The sequence below is a fragment of the Magnolia sinica genome, chromosome 3 (genome assembly GCF_029962835.1).
Source record: "Magnolia sinica isolate HGM2019 chromosome 3, MsV1, whole genome shotgun sequence".
NCBI classification, from domain to species: Eukaryota; Viridiplantae; Streptophyta; class Magnoliopsida; order Magnoliales; family Magnoliaceae; genus Magnolia; species Magnolia sinica.
In genome coordinates, this window is record NC_080575.1 from 9,405,246 (window position 1) to 9,426,725 (window position 21,480).

Genomic DNA, 21,480 nt, shown 5'->3' on the forward strand with positions numbered 1-21,480 from the left:
GTTACGACTTGGCATCTACAAATATTTTTATTTCTCATGATGTACGCTTTGTTGAATCTGAATCTTATTTCCAAGCACAAAGTGATTACAGGAATCGGTCCCAGGGGGAGTACTTGTATGATTTGGTACCGCTTCCAACAGTAACTGATGATGTCATTGCCCAAGCTATACGTCCAGAAAATAAAGCAACTCCTACAGTTGAAACAACAGTACCTCAAATAGCAGCACCTCCAACTCAAAGAAGATCAAGTAAAGAGACTCATCCTCCAAAAAGAATAAAAAAATTTTTTACTTACCATGTTGTCTCTTATCCTATGCAGGCTTATTTGATATATGATAATGTTACTCAATCTCATTGCTTTCTTGAGTGCAGTATCTAGTGATCAAGAACCAAAGACTTTTCGAGAAGCTAATTCCAATCCAATTTGGAAAAATGCTATGAAAGAAGAATTACATGCACTTGATGAGAATAAAACATAAGACATTGTTAAATTGCCTCTAGGAAAGAAAACAGTTGGGTGTCGTTGGATATATAAGAGCGATGGAACCGTGGAATGATATAAGGTGAGACTGGTTGCTAAAAGATTTACTCAAACTTATGGAGAAGATTATAAAGAGACATTTGCACCCGTTGCGAAGATGAACACATTTCGAGTTCTTATATCCCTGGTAGTTATTCAAGATTAGAAATTATTCCAAATGGATGTACAAAAATGCATTCCTGCATGGTGACATAGAAGAAGAAATTATATGAGTGTACCACCTGGTCATCCATAAAAATCTAAACTTGGTTTAATGTGCAAACTAAAAAAGGCTATATATGGGCTTAAACAGTCACCACGAGCTTAGTATGCTAAGCTCAGTTCTGTCCTCATGATTAATGGCCTACAAAGGAGTGCTGCAGTTCCTTCTCTATTTGTTAAAAATGGTATTTCAGGTTGTTCTGGTGTATGTTGATGATATAGTGATTACAGGCGATAATCAAGATGAAATATCAAAGCTCAAGACTCTCTTACATAAGCAATTTGCTATCAAAGACTTGGGAGTTTTAAAGTATTTTCTTGGATTAGAAAGTGGCTACTCAAAAAAGGGCATATTTCTTAATCAACGAAAATATGTGTTGGACCTATTACAAGAAACTGAAAAACTAAGAGTAAGACCGTCAGACACTCCTACTGACAGTGGCGGTAAGCTTGGTGATGATGGTGAATTATTTTCTGATATTGGTCAATTTCAAAGATTAGTTGGTAGACTAATTTATTTAACTATTACTCAGCCAGATATCTCATATGTAGTTAGTTTAGTCAGTAGATTTATGCATGCACCAATAGTTAATCATATGAATGCTGTTAACAGAATTTTGCAGTATTTGAAGGGTTCTTCAGGAAGAGGTATATGGATGCGTAAAAATGGACAGTTCCATTACTGCTTATACTGATGCTGATTGGGCTGGGTGTCCAGTTGATCGAAGATCTACAACAGGTTATTGTACATTTGTTGGAGGTAATCTGGTAACATGGAAGAGTAAGAAACAGAATGTTGTTGCGCGATCAAGAGTAGAAGTAGAATATCGAGTAATGGCTTTAACCACTAGTGAAGTTATTTGGCTCCGGACCTTATTGTAGGATTTGGGTTTTGGTTCATCCCAACTAACAAAAATGTTCTGTGACAATCAAGCTGCAATGCACATTGCTTCAAATCCAGTTTATCACGAGCGGACTAAACATATTAAGGTGGATTGTCACTTCGTTTGAGAAAATGTACAAGCCAATGTTATTCGTCCTCTTTTGTTCGTAGCGACCAACAGTTAGCGGATATTTTCCCTAAGGGACTACCTGCTACCAAGTTTCAAGAGATACTGTCCAAGTTGGACTCTATCGATATTTTCGCACCAACTTGAGGGAGAGTGTTGATGGAGAAGAGAGATTTATGGTGGATTTTTTTCTATTTATGGATTAATTTGATTACCTGTAGTTATATTTTTGTTAAAATAGGTTTGCTCCATTATTAGCATCCTATATCCATTGTCATTATAAATTATGGATGTAATCTCTATTGTCACCATGAGTAAGAATATCTTTCATCCTCTTCTCCCGTGCACGTAGGATCGCTACATTGGCGGTTGAAACACGTAAATTCATGTGTATTTTCTTCTCACTATATTATTTCTTATATATCCTTGCCGTCCATCAGTTTTGCCGGTTCATTATAAGGCATCATTTAAAAAATGAAGCAGATTCAACGTGTACGTCATTATCCTGTTATTTCTTATCGTGTGGCACACTTGAGCATTGGATGTGCTTTAATTTTGGAATCATGCACAAAAATAAGCGGGAAAAACGGATGGACGGCGTGGATAAGACAAATACATACACAATGGCCTCCACAGAGTTTACTCACTACGCAATCGGTTTCCCGCGTGAAATGGGTTAAAGCTACATGGCTAGTGACATGCACAGTATCATGACATGGATGGACGGTTCACACTCTCATTTGATTCGGCTCAAACGACGAACGGATTGGATGTCACACACTTACATCATGGTAGGGCGCCCTTCTACACGCGCTCCCTTGATGAGCACACAAACGTCGCGGTCCTACCATCTATATCGTATCAGTTCACATGCTCCTTAGTACACATCAGCCACGTTTACTAAGGAGAACGCGCTCCCCAGATGCTGCCACGTGTACTAAGGAGAACGCGTTCCCCTAGATGCTTCCTGCTCATGAAAGCTTTTTCGAGAGTACTCTATTCTCGATACCTTCTCCCATCTCTCCCCCTTTCTTTATTCCCTCCATTCCAAAAACCCATCTACAATAATCTCCTTCTCGTCTCCTTCTCGTCTTCAACTTCACCCACAGACGAAAAGCAGAGAGATATGGCAGATTGGGGTCCTGTTGTGATAGCTGTAGTACTGTTCGTGCTGCTGTCACCAGGCCTTCTCTTTCAGCTGCCAGGAAGGAATCGGATAGTGGAGTTTGGAGGCTTTCAAACAAGTGGGATATCGATCCTCGTCCATACGATCATCTTCTTCGGCCTCATCACCATCTTCCTCATCGCTATCGGTGTCCACATCTACACTGGCTAGATTACAAGCACCCATCTTAAAATCCAACGGCTCTCTCTATCTCTCTCTTCATGTTTTTGTTATTTGATTTTTTTCCCTTGTGATATGGTTTTCTTTGGGGGGTTTTGGGCTATGTTGTTTTGATGAAACTCGCGGTTGGATGGTTGGAATAGTTTACGTTTGTTGATATATAGACCCACTTTTTTTTGTTATCGCACCCCTTTCTTTCTGGTTTTGGTAATACAACAGTACAGTTTTAGCCCACCGTATTGTTTATTTGACATCCAATCCATCCATCAGGTGCGCCTCCCTCATTTTCGTCGTAAGGCTCAAGCATCATCCCGATTAAGAGCTCAGATGGGCCACACCATAGGGAATAGTGTAAAATAACGCCTTGGACCTCTTGGGTTCACTCGATGGAGCCTGCCTGAGTTTTTGGGTGATGCTGATTTTTTAGTATCCCTTTTATCCTGGTGAGGCACGTCGGATGAACGGATTGGATGGAATATGCAGATACGGTGGGCCACACATACAATCATACGGTGAGCGTACTCTCTCCATTGTTCCCTGTGTTGTATGGCACACTGGAGATGTAGATCGGTCTGTTTTTTTTTTTTGGTGTGACGGGCACCCTACACGTTGGGTCCCACAATTCGGTCCGGTGTCGACTGTTGACGGCAGGTGTTGTGCCATCTGGCTTAAAACAGGCCATTCACAGCATCCAAATAAACGGACGGTTAGGAAAAATTTTAACCGGTAGTTGAAGATTTTGGCCCACTAAATGAGTGAAGCGGTCAAGATTAAGCATTGTTTCCAGCCAGATGAAAGGTTGAGATACCGCACTCGTGTTATATCTTGGCACATGTTCCACGCGTGTGGACATCAACAAACCTCTGGTGTGTGTGGTGGTACATTGAGAAATTATAGGGGGTTGATATCGACACTCTTTTTTTTTTAGTTTCTGCTTTTGGTTATACGACGTAGCAGATTTGTATGGTTGCATTACGCAACGTAATAAATACGGTTGGTTTATTATGAAATGGACAGCATGACCGGACCCGCATTCGTTAGGGACCCCCGGCATCGATGTTGGTGCTGGTCGGTGCAAGAAAAGCTGTGGGACCAACCATGATGTATGTGTTATACCGGAGTCGGATTCGGTAGTGACCTCCGGTATGGATTCGGATACTGGTCGGTTCTGGAAAGGTTTTGTGGGCCTACCCTGATGTCTGTGTTTTATCCGCAGGAGAGAGAGAGAGAGTGAGAGAGATGCTCACACACAACTAGTTGGACCGTCCAATTAGTTCGATTAATTTAAACAGCTCTTTCAATATGGTTACAAAATGGTTAATGGCTTGGGTGGGCCTTTTTGTGGTGTTAATGTAAAATCCACATGACCATCATGTGTGTCACCCGATGTTAGACTTATGGACTGAAAATCAACCCCATTGGTGGTTCAGGTGTACCGCATAGTTGGAAACAATGTGCTAAAATATCTCACCCTCAAAAATAATTTATTTGATGAGGCCCACTTGAATCACCTGAGGATCTTATTTTTTGGTCTCACACCTAGAATTTTCTGTCTCATCTAATGGTTAGAATGGATTTTACATATTTATAATTGGGGTCTTGTAAAAATCAAAGGTGGATGTTCCATTGGTGTGGCTCACTTGAATTACAAGTTTGCTTTATATTTCGGCTCTAGACTAACAATGAGATTGCAAGTCTGCTTTATATTTCGGCTCTGGACCTACAATGAGATTGCACATCTGATGGTCAGAGTAGATCTTATATATATGATTCGGTGGGCCATATCAAGAATCAAGGTAAGCCTTTTCTCCATTTGTTAAACTTCTTCAAATTCCAAGAGAAAAGGTGCGTACTTCGAAAAAAAGTGGGAGTGGATAAGGTGTAGCTTGTCCTCAAGTAGTACTGTGCATCCCTAACCTTGGGGCCAACCTTGATATAGGTATTGTAAATCCATGCCCTACATCCATATTTTCAGCCCATGATAGGACATGATTCAAAAAATGGACCACACCATAGAAACTGTGGTGATTAGCCATTAAAAAGTTTTTGTAGGCCAAAAGTTTTGAATCAAGCTGAAATTTGTTTTTTATTTTTAATTTATTTCATCAAGATCTTTGTGTTAGTTGGCAAGTAAAAAATTATGGTGAGCCTTAGGAAAATTTTAATGGTAAGGGTTCATTATCCACTATTTCCTATGGTGTGTACCACTTGAGATTTGTAACTGATTCATTTTTTAGATTAATGTTCTAAAATGAGCTAAAAAAATCAATGGACGGCGTGGATATACAATACCTACATCAATGTGGGCTGCATGATCAGGGACGAACTGTGATGCATGAGGAAGGGGCCGCACTTAATCCACTTTTATTCTTTTCTTTTTCTTTTTTTTTCTTTTTTGTTCTTTCAAAAAATATAATAAGCACTTTTTTCTTGTAATGGAGCTAAAGAAACTTAACAGCTGAAAAAAAATGTATAACCTTATTTTTTTTGGGTTCATTGTGATGTACATGTGACATCTAGTCTGATAGTTAAATGTGTCATCTCATTATACGTCTTGGTACAGAATATCAAACTGACTTTTGATTCTGGTAGGCCACACCAATAGAATAATAGAAGGAGAAATGTCAACCTATGATTTTTATAATACTCACAATTATGAGTAAATTAAATCAACTCCTATCATTAAATGCCACACCAAAGGTTAGACATAGAACTCAAAAATTAGAGTCATACTTGATTTAAGTGTACCTCATTAAAGGAATTAATTTAAAAGATAAGCTTTTTTCACACACTATTTTCAATTGTACGGTTCACTTGAACCATGAATTGAGTTGATTTTTGATTCCTAAGTCTAACATGGGTTAGACATACATGATAGTCAAGGTGGATTTTCCATTACACCTTAAAAAGATAAGGTGAAGCAAGCGGCCTCTCTCTCATCATTAAATGCCTAGCTAGTTGCACAAGAATGTAGTGTCCAGCTAATTGTGTGTGAGCATCTCTCTCTCTCCCCCTTTCTCTCTCTCTCTCTCTATATATATATATATATATATGGGAAATGGTTCTGTGCGGAGTGGTTATGTGCAGACCAGCTCATGGGAATGTCCCATGAGGTCAAGTTGTGTGGGCCCCACCATGATCCAGGTTGAACATCAACATTGTGCATTTAATGGGTTACCTTTAACTTATAGGGTATCCCAAAAATCATCCGTACACGGAACTCAGGTGGGCCATACCATCTAAAATCATACGAAGACATGCCTAAAACATATAAAAGCACTTGGTGGGGCCCACTTGAAATTTGGATGCATATGAAACTTGGTCTAACCATTCATCCAAGTAGGACACATATAATGGATGGGCTGGATTTGTGAAAGACATCTTGGTGGGCCCAAAACATAATTATGAATGTTTCCTGTCAACTTTTGTAAGAAGTTCCCATGAGCTCAACGGCATGGAACTATTTCCCTATATATATAAAGCACTTGGCGGGGACCACTTGTGCTTTGGATGCGGCTGAAACTTGGTCTGATCCCTCATCCAAGTGGGGTACACACAATGGATGGGCTGGATTTGTGAACCACATCTTTGTGGGCCCAACAAATGATTATAAATTTTTTAATGAGAGAGTAACTCCTCTCAACTGTTGTATATGGTGTGGCCTACCCAAGTCATGGATTGACTTGATTTTTAAGCCCTTGGCCATGGGGTAGATGTTGCATCTAACTGATGGGGTAGATGTTTGATACACATCAAGGTAGGCCCCACACAGCTCGACCTCATGGAAAGTTCCCATGAGATCATCCTGACACTTTACCAGAGGATTTAGCAATGCTCGGTTTCGTCTTTCATAAGACAAGCTTCAATGTTCAGAAGCCGGATTTCCATCTAACCCTTGGAAGCGTGTAAACAAAAATCACTTCATAGTACAGCCACTCCAAGCTCAAATCTCTGCGATCTCTTAATTTTCTCTCTTCCACATTCGGGGATTGATTAATTTTGATTTTTACATATGAACTGTAACTGTCACCTTGTACATGTACTAATGTAGATGGCCTGTAGGGTTAGAAATTCTATATTCATTTTGTAAACCTTTCAAAGTCCTTTCGGTATGGTACCGTCCATCCATCTTATCAAATTGATTGACCATTAATGGGCCACAAAAGCTTTGGATTAAACTGATATTTGTTTTTTCCCTTCATCCAGGCTTACGTGAGCTTATCTACAGATTGGATGGCAAATAATCACTAAGTAAACATTAAGGTGCGCCCTAAGAAGTTTTTTAACGGTGGGGCGTTCAGTCACCACTGTTTCGATCCACCTGAGATTTGGATTTCTTCCTAAAACGGTATGGAAAAACGGATGGCCGCATTGTAAACAGAATAGATACATCAAGGTGGGCCCCACGGTAAGGACTGCACACCGCCTTGCGTGTGGCCTGGGTATCACCTAATCCGAATAAAGCTGCCACGTGTAGTGCAGAAATTGTTCATCGGGATGTATTGCAGCTTTCTGAGCTGTTGAATCTGATCACTTCACAACGGACCGGATCTTGTACACGTGCGACAGGTGTAGGGAGAATCATATCGAGCTTTCGGCTCTTGGCAGCTTTTCTAAGCAAGGAACCTGTCCCCATCGTTGGAGAGAAAAGATGAAACCGGCCAGCCCCTGTTGGTCAACAAACATGGCGAGAAGTTTGGTATTCCTCGAGAGCACTCAAATCGTAGCCCGCGAGGAAAACTGATTCACATGGGCCCAGCTTTTGGTGATCGGAACCGCTCATTGGGCGCGTTCAATCAGGGATAGCTCTAGTTGCAGAAAATTCTGTCCCAATGTGGTCCTTAGTTCCCATCATTTATTGTCCCCCTCAGCTCTTATCATTTATTCAACAAGCTTTTCCACTCGGTTAGATACATGGATTACATCTAAACCACTCATTAAGTGGACCCAGCGATTGACTAACAAAAGATCGTGACACCTCATGATCCAAGTTGTTCGACCAAAAGTAGGACCCACGTGATAGATGATTTAGATTAATAATCCAACTATTCTAGTGCCATCAATATGGACCATCCATTCCTCAGAAGGGACGGTCAATCACAGGTAAGACCGAGTTATGGATGACATAAATCAAGAAGTTTTAAGTGGTGGGCGGGCAATAACCACTGTTTCCTTTTGGTGCGGTCCACCAGAAACTTGGACCTGCCTCGGGTTTTGTTCATGCCCAAATAAGCTGGAAAAATGGATGGGGCTTGGATAACAGCCGTACATGGAAGCCTCGTTCCTCTCTTTTACGTGAAGACAGCTGTCAGCACGTCTTCTAGTACGCGTCCGCCATATTATAATGCTTTCCCGACTCGAGTTTTAGAAAAAAAAAAAAAGCTCTCATACTCTGCCTAAGTGACTAACGATTCGCAGGCACTAGAAAAGAATACTTAAAACTGGATACCTGACATAAATTAATTAAAAATAAACCCCGTAAATCTGTGTAACAGTTGTTTAATAATAAGATTAAGCTTATTTTATTCTCTCACTAGCAGATTGGTTGACATTTAGGCCCGTTTGGATTCTAAGTTACGTAAGATAAACTACTTATGCCTCTTAAGTAACTTATCTTTGGTTTCTACTTATTAATCAGATAAGTGTGGCTGGTGAATAACATACTTATCAGCCGAAAAATAGATACGCAGGTTTGGTTTCCAATTGTTGTATTTTTAAGTTATTTTCAAAATAAATTGATATTTCAAAATTTACATTTACGTGTCTTTTCACACAAGTTTGAAAGGTCATCCTTTTATATTTTTATTTTGGAAAGGGGAGTCTTCTTTTATCTCATACTCAATGTCGCATCAATTGAGTTTACACTGAATAGTCACTGCTTTTTTTTGAAAGCTTTTCCCTACACCTTTCAAGGTGTCTTCACAATGTTTATAAATAGACTTATTTTTGTCTGATTTTTAAGTGAATATATATATATATATATATATATATATATATATATATATATATATTAGAAAAGTCTAATTTTACTTTCAAAGTATGATTAAGTATTTTTATCGTTTGGGTTAAGACTACAAATGATTGTAACCCATACAGGATGAGTATGGCGAAGAGTGACCCTCAAATGACGGTTGGTTCCCAGCCTTGAAAATAAAAAATTAAAAAAGGAAAAATTATAAGTGGCCCATTGTTGGCTTTGGGAGGAATCGACGTGTTCACATGTATGCATGCGATTCACCATTCTTTGGCAGGCGTCCATCTCTTAAGCGTGTTCGCATGTATTTGCTTATTTCAATTCAACCATTGAATATAGGTCTCACTGTCGTGTAAATGGGAAGAACTAATAGTGAATGGACGATCTGACCACTTGATCAATGGGAATAAAATGGACGGTTGGAATCATTTATCCTAACCGCTAGTAGGTTTGTTCAAATTTGTTATCTCAGGCAACCTTTTACTACTTTAGCAGCGCACCATGGTTTATAAGCATGCACTCTATAATTCTATATGTTATAGGTTTTTGGACAATCTAATTCAAGCCCAACTTTTGATGATCAAGACTATTAAGCTAATGTGCCAGACCATGTATAATGTGTGTTACCAAAGTATTCCCTTATCGGACAATCTTACATGTCCAACTTATGACTTGCAAGTGGATGGTTTATTGTCCACTTTCTCTAAGAAATTCGGATGGAGGATTTTGGAAAGATACCTGACAGCCACTAATAGTAGTGGGTCGTACAAGAGTGCATGTTCTAGATTATGAAAATATGAGGCCCACCATATTGTTAGGAGTTAAACAAAACATGTCATTTTGTTTACGTGCATGTTATGGAGTTAAGACTTTTGTGTGATTAATGTGCATAAAATGAATAACTATATTGATGTTGATCTTTAGAAATGCAGTAGGATGCACGGTTGCACACTAAGGTGTCACTCCACACATGTTTTTAGTATAAGTAGTTCATTAGTGGGTCGTTCTTTGTATTTACAGTGACCTAAAAATTAAGTTATAAGGTGGACCGGTCATGGATGTGGCTAACCTTTATGATAACGAGTGCGCATAAGGAATATAGGAGGTATGCTATATCGAACTTGATCGATCGATGGCCAAGTCTATCAAACCATGGGCCCACCTATCATTGTTTCTTTATAGACTGCTCACATTATATCTTTTGTACCTATAATTGTGGGCACAATAACAAGAGCTTATTGTTTCATGTAGTCATGTGCTAGCTTTGAACATGTGTGTTAGATCCAATCGATTCTTATGATGGTTTCCATAATTTATTTTTCTTAGCCTAAAAGTTTGGTTGATAGGTTTATGAGCTTTATCGCGGCAAAGATCTTGGATGCACTTAAATAAACCACTTTAATCCATGGAGTTCAAGTTTAGTCAATATGCATTTGATAAATGGATATATTTATGTCAACCATTTATCAAATGCATATATATATATATATATATATATATATATATATATATATATATATATATGCATTTGATAAATGGGTGACATAAAAAAAATCAAAGGTTTGTGCTAAGGGAATCAAATGCACAAGTGCTACGATGATGTGTGGGGCTTGGAGACAAGGTGTCTCAAAATAGCAATGCCATGAGGTGGCGAGGCTAATGTAATTGAAAATCAAATTGATTGTTTGTTTTAGTGGTCTAATCGTTGGCCATCAAATGAATGGCCAGAAAGAAAATAGTTAGTTGTCTGAATGCAATAGATGATTGTTCGATCAATGGAATTTTCAACCTATGCTCCATTCTCAATGGAGGCTAGTTTTGGATATTTGGGATTGGTGTTCATGTGTGCGGTTATAATTGCACCTGATGAACTATGATATCTTGCTCAATTTTCTGATTCGTAGACTTCTGCACCTATGGGATTCATTATTTGATGAACAAATCGTCGGTTAAGATGCTTAATCATGAATTGAGAATGCCTCATAATCTTCCCAAATTAAGATTTCATAACCGTTCAGGATTTGGACATTTCTCCTCCATATTCAATTGATAAAATTCCATTGATCGTATATTTGTATCTTCCTATTAAGACAACCCCTAACATATATATAAATCAACGGTGCATGTGTTAGGAAACATGTAGCAATGATTTGACGTTGAAGTATGGTGAATACAATTACATGAAGGTTCCCATTTTAGTTTTCATATGTTTAATCATGACAAAATAATCTATCTTCTTTGTGTTGTGGATACAATATGCCCACCAGGCTTTGTCGTTAGTTGGTTCAATGGTAAGAATGTACTCAGGGCTGATGAAGTTAGATGAATGATAAGATTGTATTCATGACTAGTGATATAGCAGCTATCAAAATAAAAGTGATGGACAGTAACAACAATGAAATATTCGTTGCATGGAGTCATAGTTGTTGACTCTGTGAGGTTAAAAAAGAGAGGAATCTACCCGAGCAGAGGCTCTTTTGTAAGTAGCTAGTTAGTGAGACTATAACTAATGGACTATATAAAGAATTAGTTGTGGAAACACTAAAGGGGATGGAGCTTAGCCTAACCGAATTGAGCTACTAGTATCGGCAACCCAGCCTATACAAGTGGAGATCCCATACGATAGGTTCAATGAGTAAACAACAAGACACAATGAGACTGGGAAGCACTACAGAGAACTTGCCTATTCCAATAGTATAGGCAGTGCAAGCAGTAACATGAACGAGAATGAGTTTTGAACTATTAATGAATCCATAACCATATGTGGTGGTGTATCTAGTTATTATGTACACTTGATAGAATTCACCTATATGAGTTTGGAAGTGAGGCCGCTTCCTATGAGAATATATATGCCGTTTCTCTATAGCACTCGTGAAAATCCAGATAAAGGTGCATGACCAAAAGGCATTAAATGGCAAAACCAGCTGTAGCGGAAAAGTTGTGTAAGTGACATATATAATTATTTATGCTTCAAGGGTCAGGTTAAAGAATGGTAGTCACCTAATTCCTGTAAAGATGTCTTGCTTACTCTAAATTTCAATTAAAATTCGATAAACATCGACACTTACACAACTCTTCCTTCTTAATCCGAATTGTCAAAATTTTGAAACATGTGGAGAATTGTTATATTTTAAAGTTGTTTTAAAAATAAATTAGTGTTTCAAAATTTCCATTGGGTGAGGCCTTTGGCTGTAGCTATAGATGTGTGTAGGCCCGCAGATGTGTCTTTTCACACAAGTCCAAAATGTAACAACCTTTCAAAATTTTTATTTTGGAAAGTTGTGTCTTCTCAGACCTATGGTCGCCCCATGGGTTTAAGTTTTGAATTTTCTGGATTTTTGGGCTCATCGTATGGACAGAGTACATGTCATGCAGACATCATAGTGGCCCATGTCAGTTCCATGCCATAACAGTCTTTTCCACAAGGGAAAAGAGTAATTTCCATCCCTAACAGTCATTTCCGTCACTTTCCATAAGGCCGAGTCAAAATGGGGGTGTTTTTTACCCTATAAAAGACTGTTTATTTGAGAATAGTAATGAGGGTTTTTCGTGGCAATGGACCAAAAGATAGGGGTTTACATGTCAAAATCCCAAAAAGAACAACAAAAATAAAAAGAACAACAGCCACCCACCTGATGAATGGCCTGGATAGCTCAGACGCATGCCACATTGTCACCTGCAGGGAGAGCAGGATTTATTCTAGCACTTAGCAATCACAATTAACAATGCGACTTCACCAATTAACAAGATGCTTTAAGGTCCACCCTATGAGTCTGAATTCTTAGACTGGAAAGATCACAGGTTGTGCCAACATATGAGGAAAGCTTCAAACATAAAATTTATTTTCTTTAAAAAAAATGTAAAATACATTTAAAAAAGAGGCCGGATCCACTACAACACTTTGTATGTTAATCTTAATCTACAATGCAATGAATAGGCCCAGCATAATATGTGCATGACATCCAATCAGTTCATTATGTGCGGCCCCCTCATGTTCTTCTTCGCACAAAAAATCAGGCCAATCCAAAACTCAGGTGGGTCATGCCACAGGTAGCAGCTGGGATGGGAATGCTCACCATTAAGACCCTCCAGATTGTGTGTGGGTCTATAGTGTTTTCCCTATGCCATCCAGTCCATTCAGAAGATGCGGCCCGCCAGGATGGATGGACAACCCAAAAAGCAGTCCGTTCCAAAAGCACAGGCAGTCCTCATCATTTTAGAGGTTTTAGGCATGATTTTACATGGCATGGCCCACTTGAGTTTTGGGTCAGCCTGATTTTAGGACGCCAAGGAGAATTTGAGGCAGCGCACATGATGGATGGATTGGTTTTCATGCATAAATCACAGTAGGCCCCACACATTTTATTCTATGTTAAGCTTAACCCAAGAGCTTTGTAGTGAATGTAGCCTATAGAGAATAATGCATCTTAAGGGAGCTTTGTAGTGGATCCAGTTCCCTTACAGATTATGGGCTTTAGCTAGGCAAATGCATCTTAACTCTTCTAACCATTTGAAGAATATTGCATCATTGCTTCTAAGAAAATAGTTGAGTCGGATTGGAATAAGCTGACCATTTTCGGAAAGGAGCTATTAATGGAGCGAGATATCGAGTGACAGTCCCCACGGAAGCCTGATGCATTCACCACTTGCCGCTTCTCCCATCTAAAGAATTGGGAATTTGGAGAAAAATGGGCCTGCCATACACATGGGTCAAATGTTAAATAATTCTTTGTTGTAGCAAATCAAAAGAACTGCTAATAATTGCTTTATATATATATATATATATATGACTTTGCATCACCCAATCAGTGTATTTTGAAACATGCTCATCCATGAGAACTCCGACTAGATAGACGGTATCAATCAGAATGATACCTTGAGACATGTAAGGTGGATCGATGGCTCTAGCTTATTACAGTTCTACCAGCTCTGACACATCATCTCTCCATGTTTAGATAGACTAACCAATAGAATCAATTCAAAGAACCGGTAGCAGCTTCGCGTTTGCCCATTCAAGTATGTCAAACATATTGAAATGGTTTTACTGGTCTGTTATTGGTTTTTCAGTCATAGTCAGCACACAAAATGTTGAAATTGTAACGATAGATGGTAACATATACAGAGGATCAAATGCATAGAGAACTGGAATGTATTTTGGCATTCAATTTTCACCATTTTTTTGCTATTAAATTCTGATTATTGAGTTAAAACATTTTTTAAATATACATAATAAATCAGCTTACATCGTATTCTTTTCGGATTTTTATATATATATATATATATATATATATATATATATATATATATATATATATATATATATATATATATATATATATAAATTTTTTGTATTTTCTAATGGATCTTCCCTAGAAAAACAAAAGGATGAAAGCTATCAAGCATTGTAAAAAATGTAACAATGATATCAGTCAGCACACATTGATATGACACAAAAATGATATTTTGCATTTTTCATTTAATGTTAAGAAATATATGAGACAAGTGCATATATACTACATATATCACAGACAGCGGTAAGACCATACAGTTGATAATTCCTCAATCATCTGATTTAAGAAGACCTCATCACATTCATCTTACTTTTTACTCTAAACAATATCATTTCTTCCATGAATTTCTTCCTAGATACAGCCCTAAAACCTGCCAGTGAACCTCACAGCAAGAGATTCAAACCTTATGCTGTTTGTGTATGCCTTCAGGAAAGAATCGTCACTTGCCTGAAGTTTATGCATGCTCTTCTTTATCAAAGAAATATTACAAGACCTCTCTAAGATGACCCATCTAGAACATTGCCATTTATTATGCCCCTCCAGCCACCATCCATCCAATGAATCAACATGACATACACGTAAGATCCAAGTTGTCTCCCAGGTGGGTACCAACTAAAATGTGTCCTGGCCCAGTAATCAGGTGGGCCACCGTGTTGTGATTGCATACTATGCTAATTCTACAAAATGCATTTAGTCATAAGACATTCTTTAGACGTCTATGGCAGGTTATCTATGTCAAAAGTTCACACCACAGGTTTGTATTCATCAGATTCTAAATTTGAAGTTAGTTCAACCTTGATGAAATATGGTTCAATAGTTTAGAATGTCAGCTATGATTCTCATGTATGAGGTTGGGCACAAGTACGGAACAGATAGAAGAAGAAATACATGGAAGCTCAAAAAATCCTAGCAAGGGAGCAACTAGTTGTACTAGTTCTACCATGTAAGCAAAGAAAGCATTAGAAAACTAGAAGTTCACAGTTCACACGAGGAGGGTGCAGTTACGGGTAGAACGAACTACGAGATGATGGCAGATATGACGAAAATGGTAATAGAAGGAGTCGCCACTAGCTTATTTCGAGCAAACTAGTCAAGGTTGGCTAGAAACCCAAAATTCACTGACAATTTGACTCTGATTTGGTCTACGAACTAGAGATCCAATAAGAACCTCGGTGACGGGAAGGAGGGTGTTAAGTAACTTTCCCTACCTAGAAAGCTGCAGTCACGAGAATTGTAACAAGCAAACAACGAGAAAAGGAGAGGAGTTCCAATGTATTGTATTGTCCTTGTGAAGCTCTGATTTAGATTAGGTTCGAATTCCTGTGCAGGGTCCTGTCTTCTTATTCTTCTCCCGGAGAGAGGAGTCTGAAGTGCTATTCAAGTGGAACTGGCACCTAGTTTGAAGGATCATCAACTTAGTACTTGAGCGGAAGTCAGAGGTGTACTCCGTAGCCATTGAAGATGTAAAAGCCTTCAAGCACTCAAGGCATCTAGTCATGTCAATGAGCATTGTCACCTTCTCTGATTTTTGATGTGTTTCTTTTACAGGCATTTGTACTCACCTGTTTGGATTCATCAAAATGTAAAGGAAACACCTCATCTCCTTGCCCATATCTAAGGAATGTAATTTCCAAGAAATTGAGGTAAAGGAGAAGAAACTAACGATTACAAAGTTCCCCACATGTTAATCACATGTGCCATGAACATCTTCAAGTGCCCCATATGTGCCAATGTCCCATATATGCATCATGTGCCACTGTCCATCTTAAAATGTCACACGTGCGAATGTGCCACTTGCACAACACTTGTCTTCACACATCTTCAAGTGCCCCATCCATCAATGTGCCACAATGTGCTGCCACCATCATCTTCAAGCACCCCAAATGTGCAACATATGCCACAAGTGATATTGTCCATCTTCAAGAACTCCACATGTGCCACCAGCCATCTTCAAGTGTCCCATATGTGACAACATGTAACATGTCCCACCATTCATCTTCAAGTGACCCACGTACCAAACATGCTATGCCACATGTAACATGCACCACCATCCATCTTCAAGTGCCTCATATGTGTCAATGTGATGCATGTGACAACATGGCGGGTGCCACAAACCATCTTTAGTGCCACACATATGCCACCTTCCATCTTCAAGTAAATTTTTCATGAAAGATTCCATTTCATCAAAGATTTGGAAATGGAGAAAATTTTTCCATGAAGATCTTGTTGAAAAACAACTAGAGGAAACCACTTTTCCCTTTCCCACGGTTTCTTTAAAATGGTGTTTCCTGGAAAATATTGTTTCATCCATTTTTATTTCCACGAATCCAAACAAGCCCTCTTCATAGAGCTACATGTCACAAGCATGGGAGCTTACGTAGGTCATTTCTAGCACAATTTGTACATAAGAGGCTTGCACACAGTATGTAGATTGTAGATAGATTTAGAATATACTAGAGTCTTGTAGTATAGTGTAGAGAATTCTATGGAGTTGTTTACTCTAGTAAGCTTTGATAACCATGCATGAGTGGAAGAGCCTAGAAAGATTACATAGCATTCTAGACCACTGTATGAGTGCCAAGTCAATCCAAAGAATGGGTGTACTAGAAGGTTCCGAAGCTCATATAGAGGGGAGTCCTTATTTTGGTCTCAACTCCTCAAAATTGTAAGCATTCGTCATTAGTGCAATACAAGCTTTCCCATTCACTCTCTTGTGTTCTCTTGATTGAAAAGATACAAATAAAAGACCTACAAGAATGATAGAGGCGCCTTGGCAAAAAGGTGAATCAATGCCACAAATCTAATAATCAACAGTGAACTTGGCAAACTGACACTGTTAAATTAACTAAGAGTGAACTAAATTATTGGAAATTAGTAGGCACCCCGTGTATTTCTTTGATGGAACGCATTAAGATTATGGATGGGTAAGATAACAAAAAGTATACCAGCCGTTATCCCCTAACATATCTTATATAGAAAAATATATGCATATGCATGTCATATTTATGTTATGAGCATTATGTATGTTATTTCTTGCTATTTCCATACATTATTCCTCCCTTGCCAAATTTTTATCAAAATTAATATCAACCAAAAACTCAAAATCAGATCGGACAATAAGCGTTGGCCATTGCATGCTCCAATAACAATACTTTTAATTGATGATTCCCATGAGAAGAAGAATGATCTCTTTAACAAGAAAACACCCTTCTTTTTCTTTCTTTCTTTATTTCTTTCTTTTTCCTTTTTTTTTTTTTTTTTTTTGAAGATCAAGAAAATACCCTTCTAAACAAGGAAAAATCTTTAGCACTCTACGAAAGAACATCTTTGAGAACATATTAGAAGGGAATGGATTCAGTGTCACCTTTTTTTGCCTCCATGTCAATATGAACGAGGTTGAAACATTGATATTTCTAGTAGTGAATGGGCCTTGGTCCAAAAATCACAATGTTTGGATGGTCCCAATTTGGACGATCCTGACCTTTTAATTGGTGTCATATAAATGAACAGTAAAATACAAAAAATCAGCAGTGGCTCCCCATTCAGTGAGAACAGGTTCATTTGTTTGATCGATCCTAACCTTTTAATTGGTGGCATACAAACGAACAATAAAATACAAAAATCAGCACTGGCTCCTTTTCAGTGAGAACAGGTCCATTTGTTTGATGGTTGAGGTAATCCAATAAAAACCAGGGCGCAAAAGAGCAGGATGCCTAGTTCAAATCATTATAAACTTGCGTAGTGTGCATGGTATACCATCTGGAGGCACAAAAATGTCATGCCTTTGGAGACGAAATCCACTCCCCATATGGAAGCATATTGAATAAACATTCATGCAATTTACAGTATTCATCATATTTCCAAAAACAAAACTTAGGGGGCCCTTGGGCAACACAAAAATTACAATTTAACCAGCATTTTCCAAGTCAATAGTTTGTAATTTCACTTCAAACATTGGGTGGTCAATCAAAAGTAGGCCCAACATGATATTGGGCCTTCTCTATAATGATCAATATGGGACCGCCTTTTGTCATAGCCATAGATCAAATGGCCAGGATCATCCTATCAAAGTGACTTCTAAGAGAGAGAAGTAACTAAGGTGGGCAACGCAATTTATGTACAGTCCTAGCCATTGATAGAATGAACTTTCTGTATTATAATCAATATGAACCGTCCATTTTCCTAGCCGTTGAACTGACAGCAGAATAGCCTGGCACTAAAAAAAAATAACCACAACTAAATCACCGAATAATCAGGGGGATTTTACTGCAAATTTCTGAAGGAATTAGCATTTTACCAAATAACGCCTGCCCAACTAAACATTACAGGGAGGTGCTTTTTGAGGAAGGAAATTTCAAAAATGCATCCGATTTTTTTTCTTTAAAAATCAGTGAAAGTGGAGACTTGTGCCCACGTGGTATATGTATAACATCCAAGCCATCCAACATATGCACCCCACCATGGTGATCATATGAACCAAAAAACAGGCCAATCAAATCATCAGATGGGCTACACTTGAATTAGGATATTTTGAGTGGTGTGACGTGTGTGTGTGTGAATTGGATTGACCCGCTTTGTGATTGGATCCCCAATATTTTTGGTTTGTCTAATAATCATGCTGGTATGCAACTCTTGGATGGATTGGAAGTCAAGCACATACCCCATGGGACCAATTCTAGATCTCCTCTTTGTAAAGGAAAAACAAAATGAGGGCAGTAATGTAACTGCCACTTTGAAAAAGCACTGCCCATGAATGCAGGCTCTGGGAGGCACTATTTGGTAAAATCCGAATGGCTGAGGCATTTTATGGTAAAAATCCCAGTAATCAACCCAATATATATATAAACCAAAAAAAAAAAAAAAAATCAAATCAAATCAAAATATTTAATACAATAAAGATCAATACAAAATCCAAATAATCCGATCAAAACAATCTCGCCAAGATAGATAACAAAATCAACCAAACTATCCATCTATCTATCAAAGCAATGCCACGAAATCAATACACCCAAAATACAAGAACCTAAAAGATCATTAAAGCAAAATAAACAGAATCTCACCGCCAACTCATGATATAAAATCAATCAGCCCAGAGACACCCAAGAATTAAAAAAGAAAAAGAAAATCGCTCATAATTAAACAATAAAATAAATAAATAATCAAATCAAATCCACACCATCTAATTATTAAATAACTAAAAGAAAAATCAATCCAAAAATGAAAATTCCTCACCAGGCATGTCCATCCTCCCCGTCAATCCACCGGGCCCCACTACGGCCAAATTACGCACCATAATCGCCCGACCAAGCACCGACAGATTTGAGACCAACCCCACCAGATAGAAAACCATCACGAATCCGAAAACCCAAGGCATCAGAATGAATCCGACGAAGAATGTGATAGATCCACAGAGCATTAGGGCAAGGGAGATTCCCAGCAGTAGAGAAGCGAATCCAGCTGGAGAAATGTCCATCCGACGAGGAGATGCACGGAGAAGAGAAGAAGGAAGAGGAGGATGGCGGAGGATTGTAAAAAGAAGAGCGCAGAGCTCGTAAAAGTCTCTTGATTGATGATCTTCTTCTTCGCCTCCTCTCATTTCTCTCTCTTTCTCTCTCTTTTCTTTTTTCCTTTTTCTTTCTAGTTTTTGAAGACGGGGGTACTGGTTTTGATAGTCGGAGAGGGGAGAGGGAAGAACCGTTCCTGATATAGGTTTGCTAATAGCACGCATGTGATAGACGTACACGTGTGAATATCAAAGATGCAGGGCCCGTGTTACCAAAATCCTCTGCATTGCCACTGGATTGTACGTGTGACATCCAGTCTGTCTAATCCTTTTGGAAACGGATTGGCTACTCCCCCTGACACCGGCCAATGGCTGGTGGTCAGTGCTCAGTGGGGCCCTCCATGATGTATGTGCTTCATCCATTCCGTCCATCTATTTTTAGAGATAATTTTACTGTAGTAGATCAAAAATGAGTTATATCCCAATCTCAATTGGACCACATGACAGGAAACCGTGTTGAATGAGTGCTGACCATTAAAAATATTTTGGGGGCCATAAAAGTTTTGGATCAAGCTGATTTTTGTTTTTTCCCTTCATCTGGGCCTGTATAACCTAATCAACAAATTGGATGTCAAATAAACAGTACAGTAGGCTTTAGGAGGATTTTAATGGTGGATATCCAATCTCTATTGTTTTCATGTGGTGTGGTCCACCTGAGATGTATATACCTCTCATTTTTAGGATGAAGCCCTAAAATGATCTTTAAAATTGAATTAACAGAATGGATGAAACACATACATCATAGTGGGTCCACAGCACACCGACCACTAGCCCCAGGGCTAGTGTCAGGGGGAGTAGCCAATCCGCTCCCAATCCTTTTGGCAAGCCCATGCCTGGGAAACGGATTGGCTACTCCCCCTGCCACCGGCCCCGTGGCTAATGGCAGATGATATGTGGGCCCCACCATGATGTATGTGTTTTATCCATTTTTAATGATCATTTTTTAGGCTTGATCCCAAAAACGAGAGGGATATAAATCCCAGGTGGACCACACCGCAGGAAAACAATAGTAATTGGACATCCACCATTAAAATTGTCCTAAGGCCCAGTGTACTGTTTATCTGACATCCAATCCGTTGATTAGGTCATACAGGGCGGGATGAAGGATAAAAACAAAGATCAGCCTGCTCCAAAACTTTTACGGCCCCCAGAAAGTTTTTAATGGTCGACACTCATTCAACACTTTTTCCTGTAATGTGGTCCATTGAGATTTTTGTATACCTCATTTTTTTATTTCATATCATAAAATGACGTGAAAAATAGATGGATGGCATGGATGAAACAAATACATCATAATAGGGCCCACAGAGCATCGACCACCAGCCATTGGCTGGTGTCAGGGTAGTAGCCAATCTGTTTCCCATGCCTGGGGGCGTGGATTAGGCACTACCCCGCTGTTCGGATCTCGGGACAGGCCAGGCTTTCAAGGGCTGCCGTTTTGTATTGATTACACTGTCGATTCATTTGTTTTTTTTTATCATTTTAGATTATGAGCCAAAAAAGAAGAAATACCCAAGGCTCCAGCGGACCACAGTGGGTATTTGAAAAGTTTTA

The 21,480-nt window shown here is 38.8% G+C and overlaps 2 protein-coding genes across 2 annotated transcripts; one reads left to right on the top strand and one right to left on the bottom strand.

The window, feature by feature from the left end:
• The first annotated feature begins 2,772 nt into the window (after window positions 1-2,772).
• Window positions 2,773-3,276, top strand: LOC131239469 (uncharacterized). The gene has a single exon (XM_058237187.1). It carries the CDS (start codon window positions 2,880-2,882, stop codon window positions 3,087-3,089), a length of 210 nt encoding a protein of 69 aa, XP_058093170.1. The 5' UTR covers window positions 2,773-2,879; the 3' UTR covers window positions 3,090-3,276.
• A 9,609-nt stretch (window positions 3,277-12,885) lies between these two features.
• LOC131239470 (uncharacterized) lies at window positions 12,886-20,119 on the bottom strand. The gene is made up of 2 exons (XM_058237189.1): window positions 19,596-20,119; window positions 12,886-13,766 (listed from the first exon to the last, which is right to left on the bottom strand). The coding sequence occupies exons 1-2, from the start codon at window positions 20,089-20,091 to the stop codon at window positions 13,735-13,737; spliced, it is 528 nt and encodes a 175-aa protein (XP_058093172.1). The 5' UTR covers window positions 20,092-20,119; the 3' UTR covers window positions 12,886-13,734.
• Window positions 20,120-21,480: the final 1,361 nt, after the last annotated feature.